Source organism: Mobula birostris, chromosome 15 (assembly GCF_030028105.1).
Source record: "Mobula birostris isolate sMobBir1 chromosome 15, sMobBir1.hap1, whole genome shotgun sequence".
NCBI classification, from domain to species: Eukaryota; Metazoa; Chordata; class Chondrichthyes; order Myliobatiformes; family Myliobatidae; genus Mobula; species Mobula birostris.
In genome coordinates this window covers 47,488,966-47,506,643 of record NC_092384.1, presented here as the reverse complement: position 1 = coordinate 47,506,643, position 17,678 = coordinate 47,488,966, and the positions used below count along the sequence as shown (strand labels likewise).

General features: G+C 38.8%; 1 protein-coding gene across 2 annotated transcripts in view; it reads left to right on the top strand.

The window, feature by feature from the left end:
- The window catches only part of ca5a (carbonic anhydrase Va), a 79,843-nt gene that overhangs the window by 6,103 nt on the left and 56,062 nt on the right, over positions 1-17,678 (top strand). The window contains exons 2-3 of one of the 2 annotated variants that reach the window (XM_072279736.1): positions 10,193-10,555; positions 10,854-11,048. In XM_072279736.1, coding sequence (XP_072135837.1) covers positions 10,438-10,555; positions 10,854-11,048 — 313 coding nt within the window. In that variant the 5' untranslated portion in view covers positions 10,193-10,437. Of the gene's footprint in view, positions 1-10,114; positions 10,556-10,853; positions 11,049-17,678 lie in introns of both variants that reach the window. The other variant, XM_072279735.1, reaches the window with a different exon arrangement.

The following is a 17,678-nucleotide window of genomic DNA, read 5'->3' as shown; positions in this document are numbered from 1 at the left end:
GAAAGGGTGTCCAATTTTTTTTTGTATCATTGGGCTCTCTTCCAGGGAAGGTGGGACCTGTACAGAAGAGATGATTTGTACCTGAACTGGAGGGGACTAATATCCTAGTGGAAAGGCTTGCTTCTACTGCATGGGAATGTTTAAACAAGAGTTCCGGGGGATGGGAACCAGAGTGCCAGACATATAATAGGTTGTGGAAACGTGTTGTTAAGACCTCAAAGTCAGGAATTGAAAGGTTGAGCACAAATGTCCTGAGCTGTGTATATTTCACTGTAAGAAGTATTGTAGGAAAGGCAGATGTGCTCAGGGCACAGATCAACATAGAATTATGATACTGTAACCATTAGTGAGACAGTTGCAAGAGGGGCAGGACTGGCAGCTTATTATTGCAAGGTTCTGCTGTTTTAGGCACAACAGAGCAGGAGGGATAAAAGGGGAATGGGTAGCATAATTATTCAGGGGAAATATTATGGCAGTGCTTAGTCAGGACAACTTGTCTAGTGAGGCTTTATGGTTGGAACTGAGGAAGCAGCAAGAAATGACCACATTAATGGGGCTATATTACAGACTACCCAACAATCCAAGGGATTTAAAGGAACGAGTTTGTAAAGATTGCAGACGGTTCTAAGGTAGTTGTGATAGCTGTGATAGTTGGTGATTTTTAACTTTCTACATAGCAACTTGGACCCCATACTCTAAAAGAACTAGATGGGATAGAATTTGTCAAACATGTTCAGGAAAGTTTCCTTAATCAGTACATAGAAGTTCCACTGTAGGGGAACACTGCATCTATCCCATTGTAGTGATCATAATGCCATTAGTTTCAAAGTAAATATGGAAAAATACAGAGTTTGGTTCACAGGTTGAAATTCTAAATTGGCGAAAAGCCAATTTTGATGGTGTCTGAAAGGTGTGGACTGTGACAGGCTGTTTTCTGGCAAAGGTGCACTTGGTAAGTGGGAGGCCTTCAAAAGTGAAATTTTGAGTACAAAGCTTGTATGAGCCTGTCAGAATAGAAGGTAAAGATAACAGGTATAGGGAATCTTGTTTTTCCAGAGATTGTGAGGTCTTGTTTAAGAAAACCGAGATGCATAGCAGGTACAGGCAGATAAGAACAAATGAAATATTTATGGAGTATAAGAAATGCAAGAGAACACTTAAGAAAGAAATCAGGAGTGCTAAAAGAAGGCATGAGGTTGTCCTAGCAGACAAGGTGAAGCAGAATCCTAAGGGATTCTACGTGTACTTTAAGAGCAAAAGGACTGCAAGGGACAAGAATTTGTCCTGTGGAAGATCAGAATGGTAAAAGAGATGACCAAAAGAGATGGGGGAAACCTTAAATGGATCTTTTATATCAGTATTTACTTGGGAGATGGATACAGAGTCTATAGAAGTGAGGCAAAACAGCAGCCAGGTTATGGACCCTATACAGATTACAGAGGAGGAGGTGTTTGCTGTCTTGGGGCAAATTAAGGTGGATAAATCCCAAAGACCTGACAAGATGTTTCCTCAGACGTTGTGGGAGGCAAATGCAGAATTTGCAGAGATACTTAAATCATCGTTCATGACAGGTGATGCACCATAGGATTGGAGGATAGCTAATATTTTTCTGCTGTTTAAAAAAGGCTCCAAAAATGAATCAGGAAATGATAGGCTGCTGAGCCTGATACCAGTTGTGGGAAAGGTACTGGAAGGTATTCTAAAGGACTCGATATATGAGTATTTGAATAGACGTGGACTGATTAGGGATAGTCAGCATGGCTTTGTGTGTGGTAGGTCATGTCTAACTAATATAATAGAGTTTTTCAAGGAAGTTACCAGGAAAGTGGATGAAGGCAAGGCAGTGGACATTGTCTACATGGACTTTAGCTAGGTAGTTGACAAGGTCCCACATGGGAGGTTGGTCAGGAAGGTTCAGTTCCTCAGCATTCAAGGTGAGGATGCAAGTTGGATTAGACATTGGCTTTGCGGGAGAGCCCAGAGAATTGAATTGAATTGACTTTACTTCTTACATCCTTTACATACATGTGGACCACTGTATCAGGGAGATGAATTCTTCCCTGTAGCCACCTTGTTATTGTTTGAGATTAGGCCAATCAATGTAGTGTCATCGGCAAATTTAAATAGCAGATTAGAGCTGTCGTTGGCGACATGGGTAAACGGGGAGTAAAGGGGGGGTCTTAGTACACATCCCTGAGGGGCTCCTGTGTTGAGAGTCAGAGGGGTGGAGATGAGGGAGTCCACTCTTTCCACCTGCTGACGATCTGACAGGAAGTCCAGGATCCAGCTGCACAAGGCAGGGTCAAGGCGGTAGTAGATGGGGGCCTCTCTGGAGGCCTTTGACTAGTGGAGTGCCGCAGGGATTGGTGCTAGGTCTATTGTTGTTTAACGTTCATATCATTGATATAGATGACAATGTGGTTAACTGGATCAGCAAATTTGTGGATAACACCAAGATTGGAGGTTTAGTGGACAACGAGAAAAAAATATTGCAGAGGGATCTGAACCAGCTGGAAAAAAGGGCAGGTGGAATTTAATACAGACAAGTGCAAGATTTTGCACTTCAGTAGGACCAACCAGGGTAGGTCTTGCACAGTGAACAGTTGGACACTGAGGAGTGCGGTGGAACAAAGGGATCTGGGAATACAGGTCCATAATTCATTGAAAGTCGGGGTGCAGGTAGTTAGAGTCATAAAGAAAGCTTCTGGCACATTGGGAGGACTTGAGTTACAAATGTTTGTATAAAGAAAGATTGAGTAGTTTCCATGGAATGTAGCAGACTAAGGAGAGATTTGACAGAGGTATACAAAATTGAGGGGTTATAGATAGGGTAAATGCAAGCAGGCTTTTTCCATTGAGGTTGGGTGGGATGACAAGTAGAGGTCATGAATTAAGGGTGAAAGATGAGAAGTTAAGGGAAACATGAGGGGATCTTGTTCCCTCATAGTGTCATGAGTCTGAAACAAGCTGCCAGCACAAGTGCTGCGTGCAAGCTCGATTTCAACATTAAAGAGAAGTTTAGATAGGTACATGGATGGTAGAAGTATGGAGATCTATGGTCCAGGTGCAAGTTGATAAGAGTAGGCAGGTTAAATGGTTCAAAGTGTACTAGATGGACTGAAGGGCCTGTTTCTGTGCTGTATATTTTTATGACTTTAGCCTGGACAATTGATGAAGGTGGAACACTAGACATGGTATATGTGGATTGTCAAAAAGCGTTTTGCATGATGCATTGATCTGGAAAGTTAAAGCACATGGGATTCAAGATGTATTGGTAAAATGGATTCAAAATTGGTATAGTGATAGAAAGCAGAGATTAGTGGTGGAGGTTTGATCTTCTAACTCAGTCTAAAACCAGTGGTGTACTGGAGGGATTGGAGTTGAGATATTTGATGTTTGTCATGGTCTGATCAGTAAATCTGCTGACAATTTTTAAATTGCTAGAATCATAGATAGCAAGGAAGATTGAGAATGCAATAAAACATGGATCAACTGGAGTCAGGCGGAGCAGCAACAGATGAAATTTAATCCAGCCAAGTGTGAGGTAATGCATTGTGTGATGCTGAATACTAGGAGGATATGTCCCTACTGTTTGCTGTACATTAGGAGCGTTGAAATACAATCCTAAGGTCCAGGCCATTTACTGTATATATTAAGTTCATAGTTACCTGAAAATGGCAATGCAGGCAATCGTTTGTTCATTATATGCCACGTCGTATCACATGGGCAGTCATGGTCTTTCCATGATCATGATTGTTCTTGCAAATTTTTGTACAGTCATGGTTCAGCATTGCTTTCTTCTGGGCAGTGTCTTTGCAAGACAGGTGACCCCAGCCATTAGAAAACTAAGAATTAATCTGATAGAATGGTGTAATACTCCAGCTTGCTTTTGCTTTGATTTCTGGAGTTGGATTTAACCTTGCAACCTTCTCTTTCAAAGTTGACATCTGAATTTTGTTCTAGTTCCCTTGCGTGATAGGGGAACAAATTAGGTCTGTAAATATGTTTTTGGCAAAGGCCATCAGATTATTCCTTAGCTTTCTAAAACTTTCTCTGATTTAGCCAAGGTCAGCAAGGGGAAAATTCAAACATGCCTCCATTTAGCAAGACTGCCCTTGAACCTTTAGATTTTGAAATATTTTATGTCACATTGTTGGAAGCGCAAATTGAAGATTATACACTGAGGGAAGTGAAGGCCCTAGGATCTGAAACATTTTATTTAGGTTGAATAATTATAAAACACAAGATAGAAGGTAAAAGGAGATGGTGCAGATTTGAATTGGGGAATTATATGTAAAATCAGCTACAAAAGAAATAGAGGAAAGAAGATTTATTTCAAATGGGAAGTAAAACAAGACTGGTAAATTTAAATTTCAATGACATTTATCTTAAAATTAATAATTAAAAGTAATTGGATTTCATATTTCATATTTCAGTGGTTCAGCATTGCTTTCTTCTGGGCAGTGTCTTTGCAAGACAGGTGACCTGTACATACATACTTAATTTTTCATGCCAGCAATTTTAAATAGCAGTATTTTTTTGTATCATTTATAGGATACTTAATCTTTGAAATTACTTGGCTTAATGTTCCTTACTAATTTTAATTCAGAATCAGGATTATTATCACCGGCGTGTGTCGTGAAATTTGTTAACTTCACAAGATCACAAGACAAAGGAGTAGAAGTAGGCCATTCGGTCCATCGAGTCTGCGCCGCCACTCCACCATGAGCTAAATTATTCTCCCATCTAGTTCCAATTTCTGGCTTTTTCCCCATATCCCTTGATACCCTGACTAATTAGATACCTATCAATCTCCTCCTTAAACACCCTTAATGATCGGGCCTCCACAGCCATATGTGGCAACGAATTCCATAAATCCACGACCCTCTGGCTAAAAAAATTTCTCCCACCTCTGTTTTAAATGGGTATCCTCTAATTCTAAGTCTGTGACCTCTTGTCCTGGACTCACCCACCATGGGAAACAGCCTTTCCCACCCTTTCAACATTCAAAATGTTTCTATGAGATCCCCTCTCATCCTTCTATATTCTAATGAATACAGTCCAAGAGCCGACAAACGCTCCTCATATGTTAGCCCCTGCATTCCAGGAATCATCCTCATAAATCTCTGAAATCTCTCTAACATCAGTACAACCCTTCTAAGATAGGGGGCCCAAAACTGTACACAGTATTCCAAATGAGCCCCATAGAGCCTCATCAACACCTCCGTACTCTTATACACTATTCCTCTTGAAATGAATGCCAACATAGCATTCACTTTCCTTACTGCCGATCCAACCTGGTGGTTAACCTTTAGGGTATCCTGCACGAGGACCCCCAAGTCCCTTTGCACTTCCGATCTTTGAGTTTTCTCCCCATCTAAATAATAATCTGCCTGATTACTACTTCTTCCAAAATGTACATTGCTCAACATTGTATCTTATCTGCCATTTCTTTGCCCACTCTCCTAAACTGACCAAGTCTCTCTGCAACTTTTCCGTTTCTTCGACACTTCCTGCTCCTCCACCTATCTTGGTGTCATCCGTAAACTTAGCCACAAAACCATTTAATCCATAATCTAAATCATCGATATACATTGTAAAAATCAGCGGCCCCAACACCGACTCCTGTGGAACACCGCTAGTAACCTGCAACCAATCAGAATAGGATCCCTTTATTCCCACCCTTTGCTTTCTGCCTATCAGCCAATGCTCCACCCATTCCAATATCTTTCCTGTAATTCCATGGGCTCTCATCTTTTGCGGCACCTTATCGAAGACCTTTTGAAAATCCAAATACAGAACATCCACAGCCTCTCCCTTGTCGATCTTTTTTGATATTACCTCAAAAAATTCCAATAGGCTGGTGAGGCAGGATCTTCCCTTCACGAAACCATGCTGGCTTGGGTCTATCTTGTCATGCACCTCGAAGTATTTCATAACCTCGTCCTTAAGGATTACTCGAATAACTTTCCAGCTACCGATGTCAGACTAATAGGCCTGTAATTTTCTTTTTGCTGCCCCCCTCCTTTCTTAAACAGCGGAACTACATTTGCAACCTTCCAGTCTTCCGAAACCATGCCAGAGTCTATTGATTCCTGGAAGATCATTTCTTAACGGCAGTAGTACGATGCAATACGTGATAATATAGAAAGGAAAAAAAACTAAGTAAATCAATTACAGTAAGTTAAAAATAGTGCAAAACAGAAATAACATACATTTTTTAAAAAGTGAGGTAGTGTTCATGGGTTCAATGTTCATTTCGGAATCATATGGCAGATGGAAAGAAGCTGTTACTGAATCGCTGAGTGTGTGCCTTTTGTACCTCCTTCCTGATGGTAACAATGAAAAGAGGGCATATCCTGGATGTTGGGGGTCCTTAATAGTGGACACCACCTTTCTGAAGCACCGCTCCTTGAAGATGTCTTGGATACTTTCCGACAATATCCCTAAAGTATGGGGTTAGGAGGTTAATTGGTTATTATAAATTACCATGGTGCATAGGTAATTGATTGAATGTAAGATTAGTGTAAAGATGCCAAGCAGGTAGACTATATGACTTTATGAGTATCCGTGATTTAAAAAATGTTTTAATGATTCAAAGCAAGGGTCTAGCGTGGGAGGAAATGAAATGTGAAGGATGGTGGAGATTAAATAAGAAAAAGGAATCGGATAAAAGAGGGTGAAGATGCAGAATTTAGTGAATACTTAAATAGTACTTTTGAAGATTTGTAAAAGAGGAATACATGTGAAAACAGTAAAATGATTCTTACAGGTAGTTTCCTATTGTGTTAAAAACATAGTGTTAATACTGGGTCATACACTGATTGAGGCTATGACATCTTTAATCCATGACCTCACCCGACCTGCTTGCATTTACCTTATCTCTAACCCTTCATATCAAATCTCCCCTGCTAATTGCTCTAGCAGACAAGGTGAAGGGGAATTCTAAAGGATTTTACAGATATGTTCTGAACAAAAGGATTGCAAGGGATAAATTTGGTCCTTGGAAGACCAGAATGGTAATCCATGTGTGGAGCCAAAACAGATGAAGATTTAAAATGAATTTTTGCATCTTTATTTACTCGAGAGATGAATACAGGTTCTATAGAAGTGAGGCAAATTCTATAGTCTCTACAGGGTCAACTTCATGGACCCTGTAGAGATTACAAAGGAGGAGGTGTTTCCTACCCTGAGGCAAATCAGGGTGGATAAATCCCCAGAGCCTTGTGTGGTGTTCCCTTGGACCCTGAGGGAGGCAAGTGAAGAAACTTCCGGGCCCCTAGCAGAGATATTTAAAACATCCTCAGCGACAGGAGAGGTACCAGAGGACTGGAGGACAGCCAATGTTTTTTCTGCGTTTTTAAAAAAACAGTAAACAGAAACCAGGAAATTATAGGCCGATGAATCTGACATCAGTTGTGGAAGTTATAGTAAGGTATTGTAATGGACTGAATATGTAAGTATTTGGATAGAGACTGACTGATTAAGATTAGTCAGCATGGCTTCATGCGTGGTATCCTGTCTAATCGATCTTGGAGTGCTACTGTGTGATCGAGAATCTCCGGAGGGGAAGGCCCCAAATCTTCGGCTTTGCCTATTGCCTGTTGCTGGGGCCGGGGTCAAAGCGCTCGGCAGAGATGGTGCTTGGTGTCGGAGAGCTGGTCGGAGGCTCGGAGTTTTCGGACGGACTCGGAGTCGGACTGTGGTCGGATGCTTCCAGGATGCTGCATTGGCAAGTTTGCGGCGCTGGAGGTTCACCATCTGTGTGAGATGATGGGACTTTCGAGAGACTTTGAGATTTTTTACCATGCCCATGGTCTATTCTTTATCAAATTACGGTATTGCTTTGCACTGTTGTAACTATATGTTATAATTATGTGGTTTTTGTCAGTTTTTCAGTCGGTTTGTCATGTGTTTCTGTGATATCATTCTGGAGAAACATTGTATCATTTCTTAATGCATGCATTACTAAATGACAATAGAAGAGGACTGCGTGTCCTCATAATCTAACCTAATCTAATTTTGACAAACTTCTATAGATGGGTGGTGGAGAGTATACTGACTGGCTACATCACAGTCTGGTATGCCAACACCAATGCCTTTGAACAGAAAACCCTACAAAAAGAAGTGGATATAGCCCGGTCCATCACAGATAAAGCCCTCCCCACCACTGAGCACATCTATACAGAGCGCTGTTGCAGGAAAGCAGAATCCATCATCAGAGACCCCCCCACCTCCAAGGTCATCCTCTTTTCTCACTGCTGCCATCGAGGTGGTGGCACTAGAGTCTCAGGACTCACCACCAGGCTCCTCATAATCTAATCTAATCTAATCTAAAAGTTACCAGTACAGTGGATGTTGTCTACATTGGCTTTAGTAAGGCATTTGGCAAGGTCCCACATGGGAGGCTGGTCAAGAAGGTTCAGTCACTTGGCATTGAGGATGAGGTAGTAAATTGTCTCGCGTTGGCTGTGAGAGAAGCCAGAGAGTGATAGGGGGTTGCCTCTGACTGGAGGCCTGTGATTAGTGGTGTGCCGCAGGGATCAGTACTGGGTCCTTTGTTTCTCATCTGTATCAATGATGTGGATGATAATGTGGTTAACGTCATCTGCAAATTTGCGGATGACACGAAGATTAGGGGTGTAGTGGATAGTGAGGAAGGCCATCATGGCTTGCAGAGGGATATGCATCTGCTGGGCAAATGGGCTGAAAAATGGCAGATGGAATGTAATTCAGACAACTGTGAGGTTTCGTACTTCGGTAGGACCAATCAGGGTAGATCTTACACAGTAAAAGGTAGGGAACTAAGGAGTGTGGTAGAACAAAGGGATCTAGGAATACAGGTCCGTAATTCATTGAAAGTGGCGTCACAGATAATTAAGGTCATAAAGAAAGCTTTTGGCACATAGGCCTTTATAAATCAATTTATTGAGTACAGAGGATAGGGATGTTATGTTGAAGTTGTACAAGACGTTGATTAGTCCTAATTTAGAGTATTGTGAGAAGTTTTGGTCAGGAAAGAAGTAAACAAGGTCGAAAGGGTACAGAAAAAATTTACAAGGAGTTGCTTGGTCCAGAGCACCTGAGTTTTAAGGGCGGTTGAATAGGTTAGGACTGTATTCTTTAGAACATAGAATATTGGGAGGAGATTTGATAGAAGTATACAAAATTATGAGGAGTATAGATAGGGTAAATCCAAGCAAAATAAAACATTCTAGATGATACATCTAGATGACAAAATACAACAGACCCTGCTCCAATCCCTGCGGCACTCCACTAGTAAGTCAGAGAGGCAACCATCTACTTGCACCCTCTGGCTTCTCACGCAAAGCCAATGTTTAATCCAATTTACTATTCTATGATTATTTTATCACAGTTTTCATTCTATTGTTGGGTTATTGAGTATGTCTTCAAGAAAATGAATCTCAGGGTTGTATATGGTGACATATATGTACTTTAATAATAAATTTACTTTGAACTTTGATCTACATTGTATAATATTTAGTTGTAATGTTTAAAAGGGGAGAATCAAAATATGTTCATAGACAAGAAAGTAAAACAATTAAGAAAGCATATGTTGGAATCTAACAATCAGAAAATGCTGGAAGAACTCAGGTGGTCCTGCATTATTTGTGGAAAAAGAAACTAGTTATCCTTTTGGGTCAGAAACCTTAAAAATATTATTAATGATTAGATTTATTTAATTGGTTGAGGCAGATTTGTTAATATTTCATAACCATCCAATTCGGTCGTGTGAATTGTTAGCAGCAAGTTGGCAATCCTGGTCCACAAATAAGATGTTTACTGAAGCGCAAGGCTGAGAAAACAGCCTTGGACGATGCTTACACGCTCACCTTTGATAGTTGTAAATTCATGACCCAATCCAGATGTTTAGTATTTCATTTATGCTGACACGCAATTGTACAAAGGATGGCTCTCGAGCAGATCTTACGTTAAGTTTAGTCATCCATCAAGTTTTTGGCCCAATACAGTACTGATAAATACGTATTCACTGTGGACTGGTTAACAAATATCGTCAACATAATTTCGCCTTAATTGCTCTTTGCGGTTTGTTTACTTTAATGAAATTCATATTACTTTTAACTGCTTTCAGGCTACATGAAGTCATCAACAACAAATGTTACCCTCGTTTTTTCCCCGGCGACTAAAGACCTTTATGTTGAAATTTAAGGGCTTCATAATTTGATTCGCTGAGGGAGGAGCGCATGCGCTGTGTTCGATAAACATGAATGGGTGGGTTCATGTGACAGAAGCAGTTTAGCCGGGAGATGAAACACAAAACCAATAGAAGAGCAGGATATTTTGCAATAGATGTATCCCTGCACAAACCGGCTGTATCAGTTACAATTCTGCTTTGACTATTTCGAATCAGATTTCCATCCGCTTTGCGCTGAATTGTAGCAGCGTTGAACCAAAATGGTGTTTTCTTTGAAGTCAATTTTTGCTTTTACAAAACGATTCCCAATAAGGCATATCCGGATCCCGATTAGAAATTGCAATCTTGCTTCTTGCACCCGGAACACAAAGACAAGAGGTAAGCACTCGCTTTAGCATTCTTCAATCATTTTACGTTTGCGATTAATTGCCTTCAGGTTACAGTAGGTAAATATTGTTTTCGTGGTAAATCATTACTCAGTTAGTTTCTAATTCTAACATGGTCTTTTTAATAATTTGAACTGACCCAAAGTCTGGATTTAAACCTGTTTAAGTTCATCGCATTTGTTTTATCGTAAAATCGGTGAGTATCTTCAGCACTTTTGTTTGATACGTTTACCAACGTTCTTTGATCTCTGCCGTTGTCGTCATCTTTAATGTTTCATATTTCTTTCCAGAACAAGAACGGCAGAATTGCACATCTGCCTCAAATGGAACCCGACAGTCTCCTATTAACTTAAGCTCTGATAGAAGTGTGTACGATCCGCAACTGAAACCTTTGGAGATTTCCTATGACTCCAGTAGTTGTCTTCTACTCAGGAACAACGGCTACTTTTTCCAGGTAGAATTTGAAGACTCAAAAGACAACTCAGGTACGGGAAACTACCTATATTGGTCGTCTTGAGTTGTTAATGTGTAAAAATGGTTTCATTGAATGCAAAGATCACAGAGTTTTTAGGTAAAATTGCAAAGAATATAATCTGTCTTTCTATTAAAGTTCATGCAATTGGAATGTTAAGATAGCCCTTCCTCACATTTACTGCCAAACTTTTTGAGAGTTTCCATTTTTTTAATTTATCATTTCCAAGCAGATTCTGGATATGAAATGTGCTATTTATGTCTTAATGTAGTCAGTTAGAAAATATTAGAAGAAATTACATTTGTAAAGTTCATTGCTAGCATTCACCATTGAAACATTTCAGATCACTTCAGCAAATTTAAAGATACTATCTCATTTGAAGTTTGTAGATTATATTTGTATTTAAGTGTAATTGAAGTACCCAATTTTGAAGAATTGTCAGATTGTGCTGGCAGTGAAGGATTAAAATGTTTCGAAATCCCTTTACAGGGTCATGTATCTTTGGACAGTTGAGATTCTTTTTCCAAAATGTATTACATAATTTGTTTATTACATAAATAGTTAAAGTGAATCAGTGTCTAGTTAGCTTGCTTGTAGAAACATACAAAATGCTAGAGGAGTGCAGCAAAGACTGGATCTGCTAGGCTTATACTCTCTGGAATTTAGAAGATTGAGGGGGGATCTGATTGAAATGTATAAAATCCTAAAGGGATTGGACAGGCTAGATGCAGGAAGATTGTTCCCGATGTTGGGGAAGTCCAGAACGAGGGGTCACAGTTTGAGGATAAAGGGGAAGCCTTTTAGGACCGAGATGAGGAAAAACTTCTTCACACAGAGAGAGTGGTGAATCTGTGGAATTCTCTGCCACAGGAAACAGTTGAGACCAGTTCATTGGCTATATTTAGGAGGGAGTTAGATAAGGCCCTTGTGGCTAAAGGGATCAGGGAGTATGGAGAGAAGGCAGGTACAGGGTTCTGAGTTGGATGATCAGCCATGATCGTACTGAATGGCGGTGCAGGCTCGAAGGGCCGAATGGCCTACTGCACCTATTTTCTATGTTTTTATGTTTCTATATCAGGCAGCATCTATAGAAATTAATAAATAGTCGATATTTCAGGCCGAGGCACTTTTTAATTGTTTTGTAATTCGTTTTTTTCCATGTTTTAGCTGCTTAGTTTGGGTAGGTTTCAGGTTTATACTTGTGCAACTTGTTTCGGGGAGCACTGGACTTATCTCGAGTCGTTGTAACTGGCAACAAAGTAATAATGCTAATAGCCCCCTGGCTGTATCTTCCTAATTGGTTATTTTGAAGAAATGCCATAATTAGAGGAAGGGTGATATTATTTTCACAATTTAGAGTTTTTAACTGAACTGATACCAAAGTCAACCACTCAAATATGTGACTTTAGTTGCATCTTCACTGTACATGTTATCCCTGGACTAGAAGTGCCTGACGTAAAGACTCTCCTACATTACCTGAAATTTGAAAATTCAATATTCATGCCATTGGATTGTAAACCACCCAAGCAGATGAGATGTTGTTAGACTATTCAGTTTAGGAACTTCAAGTCCAGACTCTCACTTTATTCACAATACCTGTGAATGCAGAAGAATGTTACAATTCTTTTTGCAAGGTTAAACAGTTATTTCTTAAAGTGGAACAGGTTGTGCAGCATGCTTATTTCTCAGGAGAGCATATTTACAAACACAGATTTTGTGCAAAACTACTAATCAATGCATTGATTGCATGATCTTTATTACATCAGCTGTGAAGGATTGCTTTTTCTGTAACTTGCGTGTTGTGCCCAAAATGTATTTTTATCCAACCTAGCAATACAAGGTTAGGATAACCCCATTGACAACCCTGTTCTCCAACTTGTGGTGATGGACATAGGATCAAAGAAAGTACCTCTTTCCAAGTAGCTTTAATATCACATAGTAGCCATTCACATAAAAGAACTCAAAGTTCAAAGTAGATTTATAATCGAAGTATATATACATCACCATATAGGACCCTGAGATTCATTTTTTTGCATGCATACTCAATAAATCCATTACGGAATAAATTTACATTTAACCTTTTAAACATTATACAGAATGTCAAATGTTTAGATTTGAAAACTGTTTAAATTTTGATTTGCAGTGGTGTAAGAAAGTTGCATTTCAAAAAATTAGATTTGGAGGAATAGATTGTTAAAGCACTAATTTGTGCATAACCCCATTTAAGAAAAAGTAATTGGATGTTTGTGTAATTGGATGATTTTTCCAAACATTTTACAGTAGAGCCATTTATAAGTACTTTAGATTCTTATTATTTTTGTGTTGTTTAGTTTGATTTTTGTCATAGGAGCCTGTAACAGTACATGTAGTGAATGTGCAATGGATCACTAAGAGTAACTTGGACATTGCTGCATTAAGATATACATGCAGAATTGAATGTTACAATTGATTTAATGGAAGCACTCGTTTTGCCATTGTTATCACCCAGAATATAGGTACATATAATTATACTGTAGGTACATATAAATTTATGGACCAATTAATATAAGGAATATATTTACGTATTTTGGAGTCCTTCACAAACTATTATGAATATGGTTAACAAAATTTAGACTTCTATTTTTAAATTCAGGGTTTCTCTATGCATGTTCAATCATCCTATTTTTGTGCTGAAAGTAATAAAGCTGGACAAAGCTGAATTTGTGGTCAAAAATATGTAATGATTTGAATGTTCTTAAATTACATGTGTTTAGTAATTACAGTTCTTGCAAATATCTTATGCACAGAAATATAGCTAGGATACCTAAGACTTTTGCACAGTACTGCAGTAATTTTATGTGTTGTACTACAGTGCTGTCGCAAAAAATAAACTAATTTCATGACGTGAGTAATGATAAAACTGACTCTGATATGGATCTTTATTGTGAACTGAGATTGGGAATGGGGCAGAGAGAGGGCAATCATGGTTGGGAAAATGGGGATGGAGTGGGAAGTGCCAGCGAGACATTCTGTATTAATCAATAAACCAATTGATTGGAATCAAGATACCTTGCCTGGTGCCTCAGGCTTGGGTGTGTGTGCACCCGACCCATCCCACACCCAGCACTCCTTTGCCACCTGTCCCACGCCTGGCACTCCTCTGCCACTTATCCCACATACCTCCCGCAGCACTTCACCCTTGCCATTCCCAATGTCGTTTGCTCCCACCAGATTTTACAAATTATTATCTCCACACTACATTGACAAACACACTACAGTGCAAAGTCTTAGGAACCCTAGGCTTAAGACTAAGACTTTTTGCACAATACTGTACATTTCAGAATTTGCTTTGTACTTGAAAAGGTTAAATGGCACAATGTTTTCAAGTATTTGCTGTTGCTGAAATTAAGTTTTTTTTGACCAATCTCATCATTTAAAGGCAGTCTTTTGTCAATGATTTAATTTTGTGCCCATATTTTATCCTTAATCACATACCTGAGAATTATTTCAAAATAGCCATTCATAATTGGCTTAATATTGAATTGGCATAATTCAAATTTGACAGGTGCTAATGGCAAATCACATTTTGACTCCTCAAGAGCTGGTAGAATCATCATTCTTTAAATAATTACAAGTCAAATTCACAACTTTTTAAAAATATTCTCTTAGTGTTGTAATAAGGCAATTTTATACAATTTGTTTGTGACTTTAATTCGTCATTCCTGTCCTACTCTAATCTCTATGCCTTTGGCCCTTTGCACTATTGCAACAAAATCCAATGCAAGCTTGAGAAACATAATCTAATGATCAACATTGAACAGTTTCAGATTACTGGCTTTTCCAGTTTGTATCAGGACAGGCCAGTACTAATAACTCAGTTTTTCCCTCTTCACTGATGTTACCTAGCTTGGCATTTCTAGCATTAGGCTATTTTACTACTTAATATCTTCAGGAAATTATTGAGTTGTGTGAAATGGCCTGTTTCCATGTTACACAACTCTTATTATACAGTAAGTGGCCACTTTATTAGGTACTTCCTGTACCTAACCAAGTGGCCACTGAGTGCATGTTCATGGTCATCTGCTGTTGTAGTCCATCCACTTCATGGTTCGACATGTGCATTCAGAGGTGCTCTTTTGCACACCACTGTACGATTATTTGAGTTACTGTTGCCTTCTTGTCAGCTTGAATCAGTCTGGTCATTAGCATCTGACCTTTCCTATTAACAAGACATTTTCACCCACAGAATTGCTGCTCACTGGATTTTTTTTTTGTTTCTCGCAGTATAAGCTGTAAACTCTAGAGACTGTTGTCCAAGAAAATCTCATGAGATCTGCAGTTTCTGAGATACTTAAACCACTCCATCTGGCACCACAATCATTCCATGGTCAAAGTAACAAATAACGTTTGTTCACCATTCTGGTGTCTGGTATGAACAACAACTTAACCTCTTGACCATATCTGCATGCCTTGGTGCATTGAGTTGCTGCCACTTGAATGACTGATTAGATATTTACATTTTCAAGCAGCTGTACCTAATAAAGTGGTCACTAAGTGTATAAGTTCACAACTTCATGAAGTTTAGTATCAGTGTGTTTATTGATTATAGTTCTATAATTATGAAATACTTCATGTCTACATCATGAATCTATCAAAGTTCAGGACTTCTGTGTTTATATGGGTCGTCATCAAATGTAACTTGATTTATGGATCTTGCTCTCAAATATTTGTCCCGCTCGTTTTAATGATTAATTTAGGATGGCACAATTATGTAAGCAACTTGCGATGTGAATAATTAACTTGTATGCGTACTTGGTTGAAAATAGATGTTATCAGGCCATATGAGATTGTAACGTTAACACTGTGTCCTTGACAAACTGACCAAGATACATGATGACATTAGTGTGATTTTTGCCAGATGTATCTGTGTGAGAATCTGGCTAAGGTTATCTGGTGGTAATATGTCCTTTATAGAATTTGGAGATTGGACATCAGTTTCTCTCTTCAAAGGGCAAATGTCAACAGTTTCCAAAAACCATCAACTTTTCTTAATTTTGACTGTTGAGTGCAAATGAAAACTTCGTCAATTACACTGAAATTTATATAGGTTTTCAAGACAACTTGCTCCCATTTTCGAACATTCAGATTAGAGAAATAAATTCATGTGACAACTAATTGGTTTAAACTCTAGTTGTTGTCTTAAGACTCTAGACTATGTATGTAGTTAGCTGATAAGATCACATTTTTTTGTGGGGTATCGTGCTTTGAGGTACATGACGATATTTTTTGTTTAATTCAAAGATGGAAAGCCCTGCCGGCAGCCAATGGGGTAACATCTTTTTGAACTTGCTCCTACCTTATCTATCTTTTTGTTTTCTACCAGTTTTTTGAAACCTTATTATAAATCCCAATATTGCTGTATTATGTCTATGAGAAAGACTAAAGCCTCTGCAAAAGAAAAAGAAGATGATTCTCCAACCACTTTGGAATCAATTGGAGATTTCCTTAAAAAACAAAGAACAGAACTTTCTGAGAAATTTCAACATCCTAATGTCAAGTTGGACACTATTCAACAAACTCTAATCGAACATGAAAAGCAAATTAAAGAGAATAAAGAAACTTTGTCAATACTGGAAGCGGGCTTAGAAGACCTGAGTAAGCTCTGCAAAAAATTACTATTATCTAATGAAAAATTAACAAAGAAGATTGCCAACCTGGAAAGCAGAAGCAGGAGGAACAATCTACGTACTTTGGGTCTTGAAGAATCAATTGAAGGTGTCCACCCCGCGCATTTTTCTGAAGCAGCTATTCCCTGATTTATTGTTGTCTGTGCCTAAGTTGGGCCGCTCCCACCGGTCACTAGCCCTCAAAACAAAGTTGGGAGAGTGTCCTAGGTGGGTTATTTTATGTTTTCATGAATTTCATACTAAGGAGCTTTTGGTCCGTCATACCTGTCGGATAGGAATGATCGATTACAAGGGGAAGATAATCAGATTCGTGGAAGGTTATACACTGGAGGTTATGGCTGTACGTGCCAAGTATAAAGAGGTCATGTCACTGCTTTATAACAAAGAGTTTAAGCCCGCCCTTTGCTTACCCGCACGTCTTAGAATCATTCAGAAAAATGGTGTGCAGAAATGGCTGGGATCGGTTGAACACACACAGAAGTTTACGAAAGCAGAAGATTAATTGTGTTATATCTCTTACAAGAGCAATTATCTTTTCAATGTTGGATAGAATAAGGTTTTAATAAACTTAACGTTTTGACTGTTTATATATTTTGATATTTTTGATATTTTCTTTGATATTTTTTATTACTTTTTTTTGAGGTTTTTCTATATGTATATATTTTGAAACTGTTAAAATGAATCCTCTTATGTTTTGGATTTCTGATTTAAGTTTTTTTTTTGTCTGTTTTGTCTTGGTAGGAACATAATAACCTTGAACGCTTGGAGATTTGCCAGCAAGATTTCTTTGGGAGGGTTATCTTTAGGGTTTAGCATGCCGACTGTCCTTTGGTCGGCTTTTTGGCTTTGGGAGGGGGAGGTGGGAGGGTCTCTTTTTTCTTCTCTGGAAGCTGGGTTGGGCTACCATCCAAATTTTCTGTTTGAGTACCTTATTTTATAGTTCGTTCTTTGGTTATAATAATTTATGATCAGATCTT